This window comes from Amblyomma mixtum, chromosome 8 (genome assembly GCF_055824585.1).
Source record: "Amblyomma mixtum isolate Tamu chromosome 8, ASM5582458v1, whole genome shotgun sequence".
Lineage (NCBI taxonomy): Eukaryota > Metazoa > Arthropoda > Arachnida > Ixodida > Ixodidae > Amblyomma > Amblyomma mixtum.
This window is the reverse complement of record NC_143019.1, coordinates 140,321,209-140,336,227: the sequence shown is the minus strand read 5'-3', so window position 1 is coordinate 140,336,227 and position 15,019 is coordinate 140,321,209. Positions and strand designations below refer to the sequence as shown.

The 15,019-nt window shown below is 46.4% G+C and overlaps 2 protein-coding genes across 2 annotated transcripts in view; one reads left to right on the top strand and one right to left on the bottom strand.

Moving 5' to 3' along the window:
• The window catches only part of LOC149334638 (uncharacterized), a 72,619-nt gene extending 58,795 nt beyond the window's left edge, over nucleotides 1–13,824 (bottom strand). Inside the window, exons 1-2 of the mRNA XM_089555276.1 lie at nucleotides 13,003–13,824; nucleotides 1,853–2,156 (exon numbers count right to left, since the gene is read on the bottom strand). Coding sequence (XP_089411402.1) covers nucleotides 1,853–2,149 — 297 coding nt within the window. The 5' untranslated portion in view covers nucleotides 2,150–2,156; nucleotides 13,003–13,824. The remainder of the gene's footprint in view (nucleotides 1–1,852; nucleotides 2,157–13,002) is intronic.
• The window catches only part of LOC149334637 (BTB/POZ domain-containing protein KCTD3), a 66,313-nt gene continuing 64,843 nt past the window's right edge, over nucleotides 13,550–15,019 (top strand). Inside the window, exon 1 of the mRNA XM_089555275.1 lies at nucleotides 13,550–13,895. Coding sequence (XP_089411401.1) covers nucleotides 13,843–13,895 — 53 coding nt within the window. The 5' untranslated portion in view covers nucleotides 13,550–13,842. The remainder of the gene's footprint in view (nucleotides 13,896–15,019) is intronic.

Below are 15,019 nucleotides of genomic sequence, written 5' to 3'. Positions count from 1 at the left end.
ACGTAAGCCCCATTGCTTCATCAGACATCCGTCATCTTCAAACATAAGGATCAGATAGTAAGGGAAATAGTAGAGGCATATCACATTGACAAAGGGGGTACAGCATGCATTAGTAAGCCCTCGTTATCACTGGCTAACCGCGAAATCCCCTTTTTGGAGCATGCATTTGTAGATATGTAGATTTAATATTTTCAGTGATGATGCAGTGTTTTTTTGTTCTGTTTAGTGTTTGGCGGGAATGCTATATATGTACACATGTGCGTAATAAATCATCAGTTGAAAGTCAGCGCTCGTGTTGTCGTGTTTGTTCCGTCCTCGTGTTTTTTCCGCGCTGTTTTACCATGGACAGCCTCCACACAGAGGCATTCATGCCGGGCCCTGAAATGCCAATACCTTCCCGAGAGACAGCAGCAGAAAACTGCAGGAGCAACAGCTACGAAACGAGGGTTGGTCTCACAGATAGCCCCTTTAATGCAACAGCATTTATTTATTTATTTAAGAATATTGCAGGCCGCTGCTTGGCCCAAGCAGGAGTCAATTTACATTGTTACATAACCAAAAGAATAAAATTACGCAATATTAGCAGCACACAGATACCAAAACATACATATAAACAATATTAGCAGGTAAGTAGATGATTTAACGCATCAGAAAAAAATTTGTGAGGAAAAAAACAGATGCCGGTAACGAATTCGAATCTTGCACTGTTATAGGGAAAAAACTGTATATTTAAAACTGTTAGTTTTGGTGAAAAGGGGCGCAAGTGAATGCTCATGAACGCTCCGAGTCCTTCTCATTAGAGGACGCTTAATGCACTCCGGAAGCTTCAGTTTATTTTTTCCCTGTTAAATTTTTAAACAAGAATACCAATCTATTAATCTTTATGCAGATTTCTAGTGTAGGAACGTTATTTGATATCTTTAACTGCGAGGGAGAGTCTTCCCTTTTGTATTCTCCGTATATAAACCTAACCGCTTTCCTATTGACTTCCTATAGACAGTCATCATCCAAAAAACTCCCAGTTTCTGTGCCAAGAAATTCCCCGACTGGTCGACAGGGTCACGACATCATCAGCACCGCCAAATTTGAAAATCTGAAGACTAGAATGGTCAGGTACTTTCCCCTGGACTATCATGAGTGATTATACCAATGCCACTAATTCACCTTAATCCCCACTAATCCACCTTACTCCATTTCCTACTTTGGCCATACTTCCAAATTTTAGGGGGTCCTTTGAAATATTTAGAGGCGTGCCAACATCCAAATGCTATCGCTCTTTCTTTATTTTGTATACAACAGCTGTATCTTGCCCGTACTCACCTATGGGGCAGAAACGTGGAGGCTAACAAAGAGGGTACAGCTTGAGTTAAGAACAACGCAGCGAGCTATGGAAAGGAAAATGATAGGTTAAGAGATCGAAAGCGGGCGGAGTGGGTGAGGGAACAAACGCGGGTTAATGACATCTTAGTCGAAATGCAGAGGAAGAAATGGACTTGGGCAGGGCACGTAATGCGAAGGCAAGATAACCGCTGGTCCTTAAGGGTAACGGAGTGGATTCCAAGAGAAGGCAAGCGGAGCAGGGGGCGGCAGAAAGTTGGGCGGGCGGATGAGGTTGAGAAGACTGCGGGGATACAGTGGCCGCAACTGGCAAAGGACACGGTTAATTGGAGAGAGACATGGGGGGGGGGGGGGGGCCTTTGCCCTACAGTGGGTGTAGTCAGGCTGATGATGATGATGATTCACTGACCCACTCTGCCTTTTCCTGTCCCTTCGCATTACACCTATCGTCTTTCCACGTGCACTGCCTTTTTTTTTTTTCATAAGCCTAGTAGTTTGCAGAAAGCAGGCTCACCATGCGGGGGATGGCTCTTCCATCGAGGCTGGACTCTGAGTCGTCGCCCGAGACAGCGCTCACGGACCGGGTGGTGGTCGTCGGGTGGGGGTGGGCAGAGGAGGAGGGGGCCACGGGTGGGTGGGGGCTCGTCTTCTTGGACCACCACTTGCGGTGCGGTCGCTGGCGGTGCTGGGCGGAGGACGAGGACTCCTCGAGGGCGCTGGTCAGGTCCTGGACAAGCTCATCCATGTTGTCATAGTCGTACGGGGTCAGCACTCGCAGACGCTTGATGCCTTGGATCAACGCCCGATCCATCGGGCAACTGAAACACAACACAACCCTGAGCAACACTTGCGTCATTCAGTGGGCATCCATGCTTTGCCCGCCAGATTTTAAGGGGGGACGAGGGTCTTAAAACTGACTTTTTTTATTTGTGGCTAGAGTCTCATGAAACTTTGCACACAGATGTGTTTTCCTCTTCTGATTCCAGAAATGTAACCATAATTGAGCTGGTGGTCTTAGACCAAAAGCTATCTTGAAATAAGGGAGCGTATCTACATTTTTCAGAAAAAGTTTCTTCGTCATGTTTACAATGTCCCCTGGGACTCGCCAAGCAAAGATCTCTTTCTACAAAGTGGTGTGCTAAAAATACACAACTTGTATAAATATCGCTTGAGTGTCCGGTTTAAACTGGAAACACGTAGAAATGTAAACCACATACAGTGGAACCTCGATTATACGACGTTCAGGGGACCGCGCGAAACCGTCGTATAATCCGGGTGTCGTATAATCGAAAATCAAAGAATGCGGCCAGTGGCGCTCGGCCTTGCGCCGAAAACTGTTGACCGGCTTCAAGCCCGCGGCAAGTACGCCAATCAGATTAAAAAAGACAAAACCCAGCATTTGTTTGAAACAGATTTGCAAAAAAATCTTTATTACCGTTTAAAAAAATCGGTAATTTTTTTTTTGCACCTTTGCCCAACCTCGGCGCATCAACTTTCTTTCAAGGGCTGCCACGTCTGGCAGTAGGTCGCCAACATCGTCGCGCGCGCAAGCAAAGCGCCGGATGTTGTCGACGCTCTGCAACACGTCCGCGTAACTAGGAATGGGAGCGCAAACCTCTGCATCGTTGTCCACTTCGGAAGTTTTATCGTGGGGCACAAGCATCCATTACTTCCATTACAAAAAGCGCCGTGGACGCCGCTGTACTCGCTTGGGCGAGCGCGGCCTCGCCCGCTTATCTGTTTTTTCATCAGCGTCGGCTCCTGCAGACGCATCTGTTGCTGGGACGCGCGTCTTATCTTTCTCTTTATCTTTCCTCTGATCTTTTAACTCTCCTCGGCAGCGGTGGTGGCTTGGCTCACGCCAGTAGGCGGGCCCGTGCGCTTTCCTTTTCATCCTTCTCTCAGTCGCAACGACAACACGCAGGCCGCGCCTCCTTGGGACTCCGACTGCACAGGCTCCACGAAAAAGAGAGCAAGTGCACTTGGCGGCCTCGGCAACGCTCTCTTCCGCGCAAAAACGGGGGTGCTTAGATTCGCATGCAGTTTTTTTTTTTTTTTTCAGAAATTTTTTTCCGAAAATAGGGGGGGTGCTTAGAATCGCGAAAATACGGTACATCCCGGCCTGCGTTTGCTGACGGCCTTTTTTGACGGACGGTACGAGCCAGCCGTCGTGCGAAGCGGGGTCCTTCTAAAATTTGCGTCGTATAACCGAGGTTTTTAATGCATTGTCTCTATGGGGGTTTTGCCGGGACCGCAAAAATTCGTCGTAAAATGCGGGTCGTCGCATGACCGGGGGACGTATAATCGAGGTTCCACTGTACGTAAACTTGCTGAACTACGTACCCGAGATGCAAGCTACACAACAAGGTATGCGGAGAAATGGATAGTCCCGACCCCACGGTTAAACTCGGGTAGAGAACGCCTGCAGTTCACTCTTCCGTCCCTGCTAAACGCGTATATATATAATAATTTTGACCTTTTCAGTTCGTCAAACAGGTCTTTGCGTGCTTTGTATGCTAGCATGTAGGATTTTTTGTCTTGTGCTTTTTTTTTCTTCTTTCTCTTTTTTTTTCTTTGCTGCCATTACCTGTGTCTGCCCAATGTGAATATTGTGTCAATATTGTATAACGTTCTTTCGTTTTCTCTTGTACCTGCTCATTATTGTATACTTGTTATCACGCTTTGCAACTGCCTTTTGTATTAAAAGCCTTGCTGTCAAGCTGCTGCCAAGCGAAAGGGGGCTGCGGCTTAGTCAAGCTGTCTCTCAGCTTTTTCTGCGCCTCCGCTGTCTGTATCTTTACAAGGCAGAAATAAAGAATTTGAATTTGAATAATTACTCATTGGCATCCACCCGAGCGCAGCCATACGGCTACAAAGGAAAGCTATACAGCTTTCTCAGAAACTTCGTAGTTAAAGAAAAATTCGTCCTGATCCAGGGTTCGAACCCAGGACCACCGCTACACCGGAGCAGTCGCTCTACCAATTGAGCTAACCAGGACGGCAAGTTTATGGTAGGGCGAGATCGAATTGATCAATAACTCGAAGTGGGAACAGTATTGGTCAAATGTTTAGGGGAATCCCCCAAGGTGGAGTAGATTGTAATAAGATTGTAATAAATCTACTCCACCTTGGGGGATTCCCCTAAACATTTGACCAAAAGCTATCTTGAATTCTAGAGTGTAATTAGGTAATTTCTTACGCAGCTTTAATGAACTTTATCACTGCATTTTGTTGCTTTCAATTACATGAATTGATAGCCAGAGAGTTCCCATACCCGGTGACATTCTTACTTTTTTTGTTTAGGCCACGTATATATAGCAGTTTACAATTAGCCTAATGAGTTGCAGAGTAAAATACTGGGACCTTTTACTCTCGACATAGTGTATCAGGATGACATGCCTTTAGAGAAAAAAAAAAAAGAACGGCATCAGGTATGGTAACTCTCTGGATATCAAATCATGTAAATAAAAGCAACAAAATGCAGTGAGAAAGTTCACTAAAGCTGCGTAAGAAATTACCTAGTTACATTCTAGTCTATGTAAGATCTAAGACCACCAGCTCAGTTATGACTACATTTCTTGGAATCAGAAGAGACAAACGCATCTGTGGGCAAAATTTCACGAGACTCTGGCCATAAACCAAAAAGTTAGTTTTAAGACCCTTGTCCCCCCTTAATGAGCACAAAGACCTAACTTTGGTGGCTTGTTTTCTTCTCTACAATGATGCTTGAATCAAGTGGCATTCACTGATGATCGGTAAATAATTTATAATCAAATTTTTCTGTCACAACGTTTCGGTTTCAGCAGCCAAACGATGACTGTGACGTCAAAGTGTGCTCATAAGTCCCGTGAGGCACAAAAAAACTGAAATATAATAGCTGCTTCTACGTTTGTTGTCATTACGGTTCCTGAGGCAGGCTGGCTTTAGTCATCATCATCATCATCAGCCTGACTACACCCACTGTAGGGCAAAGGCCTCTCCCCCCATGTCTCTCCAACTGACCCTGTCCTTTGTCAGTTGCCGCCACTGTATCCCCGCAAACTTCCTAATCTCATCCGCCCACCTAACTTTCTGCCGTCCCCTGCTACGTTTGCTTTCTCTTGGAATCCACTCCGTTACCCTTAAAGGGACACTGAGGAGAGCACTATTAATATATTTTTTATAGCAAAATCCGATAGTTCGGCATGTCATGGCTTTGTTGCCACTTGGCCGGCAGCGAAAAATGCATTTATTTCTAAGAAATTGGGATTCGAAGTTGAAAAGGTTTTTCCCGCCGCTGTGATTCAAACTTGGGATTCGGCTATGACGACAGAGGACTAAGTGACGTGAAACATGACGTGACATGACGTAACGCAGACTCCGTGATTTCTGCCGGCCAGCAGTGCGGCCTAGCAGCAGCCGAAAAGAAAGCTACCGCCGGCCGCACGTTGAAGGCATCTATCAGCTATTGCGGCCGTCGCTACAGTCGCTTCGCTTACGTGTGCACCGGCGTTTTGTGAGCGTTACGATGGATCTCGTTCTCGAAGTCGTCAACGAAGTTCTCGCAAATAGACACCTTTAGCATACCGTATACCTTGATACCGCTAGCGGAATACCGGGAGCCCGCCTAACGCCGGCGAGCAGGCGCTGATTGGTCCCAATGCTTCAGGCGAGCTCGTAGCTGCCCGGCACGTGGCGCCATCTGGCGACGTCAAGGAGATTTGCGCATGCATTGGCTGCGCCTCAGTGATTTGTGCTTCTCGTGTCCTAGCGTTGCTAGAACCATTGGTTCTAGCAACACTGTTTTGTTATATGACGTCATGACGCTTGTACTTGCGAGTTTGGCCTGTGGCGGCGATACCTGTATTTTGGTTCTTGCTCTTTTCTACGTTACAAGAGCTTTGTTGTCAGTATGAGTGGCGTTTTTGTAATCAGGAGCTGGTATTCTGTCGATACAAGCCAACTTCAATTTCTCCTCAGTGTCCCTTTAAGGACCAGCGGTTATCTTGCCTTCGCATTACATGCCCTGCCCAAGCCCATTTCTTCCTCTTGGTTTCGACTAGGATGTCGTTAACCCGCGTTTGTTCCCTCACCCACTCCGCCCTCTTTCGATCTCTTAACGTTACACCTATCATTTTCCTTTCCATAGCTCGCTGTGTTGTTCTTAACTTAAGCTGAACCCTCTTTGTTAGCCTCCACGTTTCTGCCCCATAGGTGAGTACCGGTAGGATACAGCTGTTGTATACTTTTCTCTTCAGGGATATTGGTAAGCTACCATTCATGATCTGAGAGAACCTGCCATATGCGCTCCACCCCATTCTTATTCTTCTAGTTATTTCCCTCCCATGATCTGAATCAGCTGTCACTACCTGCCCTAAGTAGACATATTCTCTTACTAGTTCCAGCACCTCGCTACCAATGGCGAACTGCTGTTCCCTTGCTAGGCTGTTGAACATTACTTTGGTTTTCTGCATGTTAATTCCTAGCCCCACCGTTCTGCTCTGCCTGTCTAACTGATTGATCATGCTTTGCACTTCTTGTCCTGAGTGGCTTAGCAAGGCAATGTCATCAGCGAATCGCAAATTACTCAGGTATTCTCCATTAACTCTTATCCCCAACTGTTCCCATTCCAGTCCCCGGAATACCTCCTGTAAGCAGGCAGTGAAGAGCATTGGCGAGATTGTGTCTCCCTGCCTGACACCTTTCTGTATTGGAATTTTATTGCTGACTTTATGGAGAACTATAGTAGCTGTGCAATCGTTATAAATATCTTCCAATATTTTCACATAGCACTCTTCTACACCCTGATTCCGCAATGCCTGCATGACAGCTGAGGTTTCCACTGAGTCAAATGCTTTCTCGTAATCAATGAAGGCTATATATAGGGGTTGGTTATATTCTGCGCATTTCTCTATCACCTGATTGATGGTGTGAATGTGATCTATTGTCGAGTATCCTTTACGAAAGCCTGCCTGATTATTTGGTTGACTAAAGTCCAAGGTTGTCCTGGCTCTATTAGCGATTACCTTAGTAAATACCTTGTAGGCAACGGACAATAAGCTGATTGGTCTGTAATTCTTCAAGTCCTTGACGTCTCCTTTCTTATGAATTAAGATAATGTTAGCGTTCTTCCAAGCTTCTGGTACTCTCGAGGTCACAAGGCATTGCGTATACAGGGTGGCTAGTTTTTGTAGCACAATCTCTCCTCCGTCCTTCAACAAATCTGCTGTTACCTAATCCTCACCAGCTGCTTTCCCTCTTTGCATTGCTCCTAAGGCTTTCTTTACTTCCTCCTTCGTTACTGGCGGGATGCCCCATTGCTGTGCTCGACTGCCTCCGTCAGTAACTTGATGATTAGATTCGCTACTGTATAGATTTCTGTAGAACTCTTCGGCTAATTCAACTATCTTATCCATATTGCTGATGACATTGCCCTGTTTGTCTTTTAGCGCATACATCTGGTTTTTACCTATGCCCAGTTTTCTCCTCACTGATTTTAAGCTACCTCCGTTCCTTAGAGCATGCTCGATTTTCTCAATGTTAAACTTTCTTATGTCGACTACCTTGCGCTTATTTATTAACTTCGATAGCTCTGCTAGTTCTATCCTGTCTGTGGAGTTAGATGTCCTCATGCTTTGACGTTTCTTAATCAGATCTTTAGTCTCCTGAGATAGCTTGCTGGTATCCTGTCGAACAATCCTACCACCTACTTCTGCGGCGCACTCTGTAACGATAGCTGTAAGATTATCGTTCATTGTTTCAACACTACGGTCGTCTTCTTCAGTTAAAGCGGAAAATCTGTTGTGCAGCGACACTCTGAATTCCTCTGCCTTCCCTCTTAATGCTAACTCGTTAATAGCCTTTCGATTCACCAGTTTCCTCCGTTCCCTCTTCAAATCTAAGCTAACACGAGACCTTACCATTCTGTGGTCACTGCAACGGACCTTACCGAGGACCTCCACATCCTCTACGATGCCAGGGTGTGCACACAGTATGAAGTCTATTTCATTTTTAGTCTCACCATTGGGGCTCTGCCACGTACACTTCCTGTTTGCTCGTTTGCGGAAGAAGGTATTCATAATCCGTAAATTATTTCTATCTGCGAACTCTAGTAATAACGCTCCCCTACTGTTCCTAGAACCTATGCCATAGTCACCTACCGCCTTGTCTCCAGCCTGCTTTTTACCTACCTTTGCATTAAAGTCGCCCATCAGTACAGTGTACTGTGATTTTACTTTGGTCATTGCCGATTCCACATCCTCATAGAAGCTTTCAACTATCTGGTCCTCATGGCTGGCTTTAGTATTGTAGTGAATTAAAACAAAAAAGCAACAATTATATTGCCGCGAATGTTTGTAGTGTTTCCGTGTTCATTCTTCAAAGCTGCCGGCACCCGGCTTTATCGCTCTGTTTGTGATGCAAGACGTCACCAGATTTAACTCAACTGTCGTGTCCAGGCGGAGCTGGTTTTATGTAGTTCCAGAATGTCGTGGTAACTTTGCAAAAGAGAGGGAAATAACTACAAGAATAAGAATCGGGTGGAGCACACATGGCAGGTTCTCTCAGATCAGTAATGGCAGCTTACCAATGTCCCTCAAGAGAAAAGTGCGGATTTTAATCAGCGATTACTTCACTATTTCAAGCGCTAGCCCAAAAAGACTTCTCATGCTTTACCTGCACGTTTCACACATTCCACCCTCTGAAGCTCGTTGATTTCTAAAACCTATGCAGTTTCCCTTTAACTGATGTGGATGCCCTTCTCTTGTAAGGCGCATGCACAGCACCATGGTGGGCAGGTTGTGATGACGACATAAGGTAACACGATCTCTACTGACCAATCATGGAATTTCATGACTTAGAAGCCGCAAATTTTTTGCTGAATGACAGCCTAAATGATATTGCATAAAAAACCAACTTTGAGGAAGCCATCACGCTGGACACAGTTGTAAGCAGAGATAAAACAAAAAGAACGAGTATGTTTTTCATGCTGACAGATGCAAGTGAGGCTTCCACATGGCATGCAGCAATGCATTGAGAGGATGAGGAACGAAGCCCTGTGGTGCCGCAGAAATTTGTCTCCAGTAAGTGCCTCACATCCCTTTCAGGCGCTTTGTAAACAATTGTGTAAGCGGTAAACTTACATCTTTTTCTGAGAAACTGGAGCACTTAGCAGTGATTTCATTGTCTCAGTCAAATTGAGCACCCTTCTTGCTGCAAGTAAGTTGCTTTTTTGTACCATGTAGCGAATGCAGTGAATAATATTTCACATAAGAGCAATCTAGGTAGCACTTTGTCCGTCATTTCTGTGCAGGCAGCTTTTGCCGCAAGTGAAAACATCGATGGTTTTTGCTCAATTTCGAGCGTAATGTGAATCTTTGAAACACAAAGCGATTGCACGATCCCTAGGGTGTTTACCTGTCACACGAGAACATTTTGATGTTATTATTTCTAACAAATCTGACACTTTATGCGCAATTCTCCACATCGTTGTAAAACTTTACCTGCTGGTCTTTCACGCTCCAAAACTAACAAATTCCCTTTCTTGGGGCCTGAATATACTACTTAGGTGAAAAAAATAATTGATTTCAGTCAAAACAAAAAATGGCACCTGAAAGGGATATACGCAGGTTAGGTATGTAGCTGCCTCCAACAGAAGGAATTTTTTTTTCAAGCCCCAAGTGGGATTACAAGACGAATACACTTTGCGAATGGACCAGACTGTGGACTGTGGGGTTTTAATGTCCCAAAGTGACTCAGACTATAAGAGATGCCATAGCCACGGCCTCCAGACTAATTTATACCATTCTGGGTTCTTTAATGTGACCTGACACACCACACCGGTGTTTTTGGATTTCACCCCTACAGAAATACGGCTGCCACAGCCAGTATTGCACCTGAGCCTTTAGGATGCCCAGCCGAAAGCCAAAGCCACTGAGTCACTTTGGCAATGAAACTGCACAACTATCGATGCCATACACACTCCTTTACCTTGCGCTTGTACCATGATGTGAAGATAACATAAAAAAAAAAACCTACGGCTCCGCATCTTTAGATGAGAGAACATAAAACTGCAAAGGCGAACCAACTAACAATTCTAACCCTTCAAGATTAGCTGGTGTCCCACTCACAAAGAAGTCTGGACTATCAGGATCCTTCTAAGGGATGCTAAATTTCTTGGATTTCCCCTTTCCACAAACATATTTAACGAATAATTGGTAACGGTAATCGCAAATAGAAACAGGACAACCTTAGGCTTCAATCAAACAAATGATCAGGCAGGCTTTCCTAAAGGATAGCCGACAATAGACCACATTCGCACTAACAATCAGGTGATAGAGAAAAGCGCAGAATATAAATACAGCCTTCATTGATTACAAGAAAGCATTTGACTGAATGGAAACCTCAGCAGTCATGCACACATTGCAGGATCAGTTAGTTAGTTAGTTATATGGCGTTTTATGGCGCATCATTGCAGGATCAGAGTGTAGAAGAGCCTTATGTGAAAATACTGGACGATGTCTACAACCATTGCACATCTACCATAGTCCTCCAAAAAGTCAGCAATAAAATTTGAACAAGGAAGGGTGTCAGGCAGGGAGACACGATCTGGCCAATGTTATTCACCTTAGAGGAGATGTTCAGAGGCCTGAAATCGGAACAGTTGGGGATAAGAGTTAATGGAGAATACCTGAGTAATTTGCGATTCGCTGATGACATTGCCCTGGTATGCTCACAGGAGATGAGCTTCAAAGCATGATCAATGAGCTAGACAGGCAGAGCAGAACAGTGGGGCTAATAATTAACATGCAGAAAACCAAAGTAATATTCAACAGCCTAGCAAGGGAACAGCAGTTCGCAATTGGTAGCGAGGTGCTGGAAGTAGTAAGAGAATATGTCGACTTAGGGCAGGTAGTGACCGCACATCCGGATCATGAGAGGGAAATAACTAGAAGAATAAGAATGGGGTGGAGCGCATATGGCAGGTTCTCGCAGATCATGAGTGGCAGTTCACCAATATCCCTCAAGAGGTGTATCTTGCCGGTACTCAGCTATGGGGCAGAAACGTGGAGGCTAACAAAGAGGGTTCAGCTTAAGTTAAGGACAACGCAGCAAGCTATGGAAAGAAAAATGATCGGTGTAACGTTAAGACACCGGAAGCGGGCAAAGCAGGCGAGGGAACTAACACAGGCAATGACATCCTATTTGAAACCAAGAGGAAGAAGTGGGCTTGGGCAGGGCATGTAATGCAAAGGCAGGATAACCGCTGGTCCTTCAGGGTAACGGAGTGGATTCCAAGAGAAGGCAAACGTAACAGGGGGGCGGCAGAACGTTAGGTGGGCAGATGAGGTTAAGAAGTTAGCGGGGATACGATGACCGCAGCTGGCAAAGGACAGGGTTGATTGGAGAGGCCTTTTGCCCCGCAGTAGGCATAGTCAGGCTGATGAGGATGATGACTTAACAAATAGATAACTGGCAAAGTCTCTTCACTGGTCCTAATAATATCTGCCTGCGCTGATTGCTGATTGGTTTGGTTTTATGGGGTTTAACGTCCCAAAGTGACTCAGGCTATGAGCGACGCCGTATTGGAATTAAGGATACCAATTCACTGCAAAAACCAGTACTTCTATTCTTTAGTTTCAAGACACAGCTAAGACTGGGATCACTAAACTGCCTGCCATACCACAGCCTGAAGCGTTCAGGCCTGATTTTTTTTTAAAAAAGCTTGCCTAAAAGCACTTTGTCGATGAATGCCCAGTAACAATGTCAAGTACTTGTGTAGCAGGGACACTCATGCTGAAAACTCCAGAACAGAAAACAAATGATTCTGATTTGTTGCATTAATTTTTATACACAGTGCAGTCGGGTAAGTTGTGTCAAACGTCTAGTCATTTGTTCAATCCACCTGACAACTCCTATCGCCATGCATCGCGCAAAAAAAAAAAAAAAAGATATCCTGGCTTGTATGCATTTCAAGTTCCGGTACCCAAATGATAACAAGAAACGGGGTTGTGGTATCGCTGTGTCATGCTAGGTCAGAGTACGAAGTGTTTAGAACCCACGCGGGAATGTTATCCTTCGCACAGAACCAGCGATACTTCCTGTCGGGAGAAGCTGCGCTGCTCTGCCTCACGCGCTGAGCCGACAAAAGCAGCCGTGTGCGCGCGTTATTGCGTAAAATCGCTGAATCTGGGTTGACGCTGGTTCGTTAGCTTCTGCGCGGGGTCCGACCGGCGCGCGACTTCGACTGAACGAGGTCAGCGACGCGTTGCACGGTGCGCCCGATCGTCACCTTGGCGCGGCCGCCACGGCACCACAGCGACGAAAAACTGACAGCCGCAGCTACAAAGCTTGAAGCACCTCTGGACGGACCCCACAAAACGATCGAGCGATACGATCCACCGCAGCCAGGACAACATCCTACCCGTCACGCAGACACGCGTTTTTTATGGAAGCCTGCCCGCGTCGCTTTCGCGCATGTGATAGCCCGCAGCCCACTGTTATAACGGCACTGAACACATCGATTCTCGACCCGACTGGGGAGCTCACGTAGCAAGAAAAATGCCGACGACACACGCCCGACCCACCGCTAGCGGCGGGGTCGAAAGTGTCAACAGCACACGATTTAAACAGCAAGTCCCCTCACGACAGAGCACGAAAGGATGCAAGTCCATCCGATGCCGTTACCTCTCCACCTCAGTGTGCTCGGGGTGCCTTCAAACGACGTGACATGGTGAGTAGCGCGCAGTCGCTGGCTCCTGCGCCTCCCAGGGCTCCGGTACAGCTGGCGATGACGCGAGCCCCGACACAGGCTCAGCAAAGCACACCAAATGCAACAGCACCGAACAAAAATGCACACGGGCTAACACTCAACAATCCACTCACACGGGAGCCTACTCGCTCTCAAAACTGTCTCGCAGGCCACGAGACTGAACGCGAACCATGAACAATCCGCATTGTGCAGGTAGAGAAGTTCATTTGCACTCACTACTTATGCGCCCTCTGGCAACTGTTTTTATAAAACAATTGTGCAAGAAATAAAAACATTCACAACAAACAAGAATACTTCTAGTAACACAAGACCACGCTTAAAAAAGTTTTTCCAATCTTTGTACTTGAAGTGATCATTGATGTATCTAGAATTATTTTCTGAAACTGCACAGCTCATTGCTGGCGCTACCGTCGTTACCGCTATCGACTACCGCGCTACCAGCATTGCGTGACCCTCTGTAAAAGCAAGCCACCTTCCCTTCCTCTCTACAGCTTTTTGGATGTCATCTGTTTCGCTTGTCAGAGGTTCAAGCGTGTAGCACTGCCGTTTTTCCGTTTGTTAGGTTTCGCGTGGCCAGTTGTGAGTGCATTCTCTCGATAGTGCGACCCTTGGTGAGCCGTATTGCCTCGCGGCGGCTGACAGGTCGTGCAGGACCTGCAGGACCGACTGCTGCGCAGCGGTGGGAAGTCAGTGATGTGCAGCTGACGGCGCATCCGTTGACCTCTCGTGAACGGACGCTCTTGGTGCGTGCCGCAATGAGCCACCAACTGTCCGGCGACATCATTAACCTGAACGTCGGGGGGACGAGGTGAGCGAAGCAGGGATCGGAGGGTCTCCTTCGGGTGTGTCGCGGTGGTTGACGTGAAACGTGCGCGGACTTTTGTCAATACGCCAGCCTAGGGCCTCGGCGCGTTGTCGTGCTTCGTTGGCCATTCAAACTTTCTCTCGCGCGACGCTGTTCACTAGCTTGGCCCGTTCCGTCAATGTTCATTCATACGCGCCTATGGGCAATTGTGGAGCATCGATCACCCGTAGTGGAGTGCTGCAAGCTGCAACCAGCCTATTTCCTGGGAGACTTCCGGGCGACTTTGTTATCTCTGGAGTTTATTTTGGACCACTTTCGTTTAGCTGGCTCTCATCACACGGAATCCCAGGATCCTTGCAAGTTCGTGAATGCAGGGCAGATAGTTGGAACGCCGGTATTCACGGCGATTGACTACCTGTGAAACCACAGCGAATCAGAAGGAAACGCATTCAAGCAAATACAGTTGAGCTTTTAACAGTTGAGCCGTCGCCGTAGCCCAGCGGTAGAGCACCGGACGCGTAATTCGGAGGTCGTGGGTTCGGATCCCACCGGCGGCATGTGGTTGTTTTTTCTTCTGCTTTTCTAATCAATTACCTTTAAGCGATCACATATTCAGTAATATTATAAATTGATCAACACCACAAAATAAAGAAATTAATTAAAAATCCCCTGTGCCCCTTTATTTCTGTGGCGGTTGGCTTCTCTCATAATTCTTACTGTGAAGTTTTTAATGCCCGCCAGTTGTCTCATCTGATCTAATGGCTTGCTGCAGCCTGGTTCACGGTTAAGACTACAGTTTTGGGGCATACGTTTTATATTTCAAGTTCTAGAGTGTTTTTTTATGTCTCATGCACCAGTGCTGGAACTTGTCTTATCTGGTCTTATCTTGCAGCGAGATTACATTGTGAGCCACCATACATTTATCACATTGTCTGAAATGATGTTCCAGAAGGAAATATTTTCTTTCTTCCCGTAGTTTGTCTGTTTTCTGCAGACAACAACAGGCAAGCTGTTCTGGGCCTGAAGGCTGAAACAGCTTGTCATCTTGACTACACTTTCTAGGGGCCCGTTCATGCGCTTTTCCATTTGCCACACAGGGTCTGTCCCGAAAGTAATGAGGCAAGTCA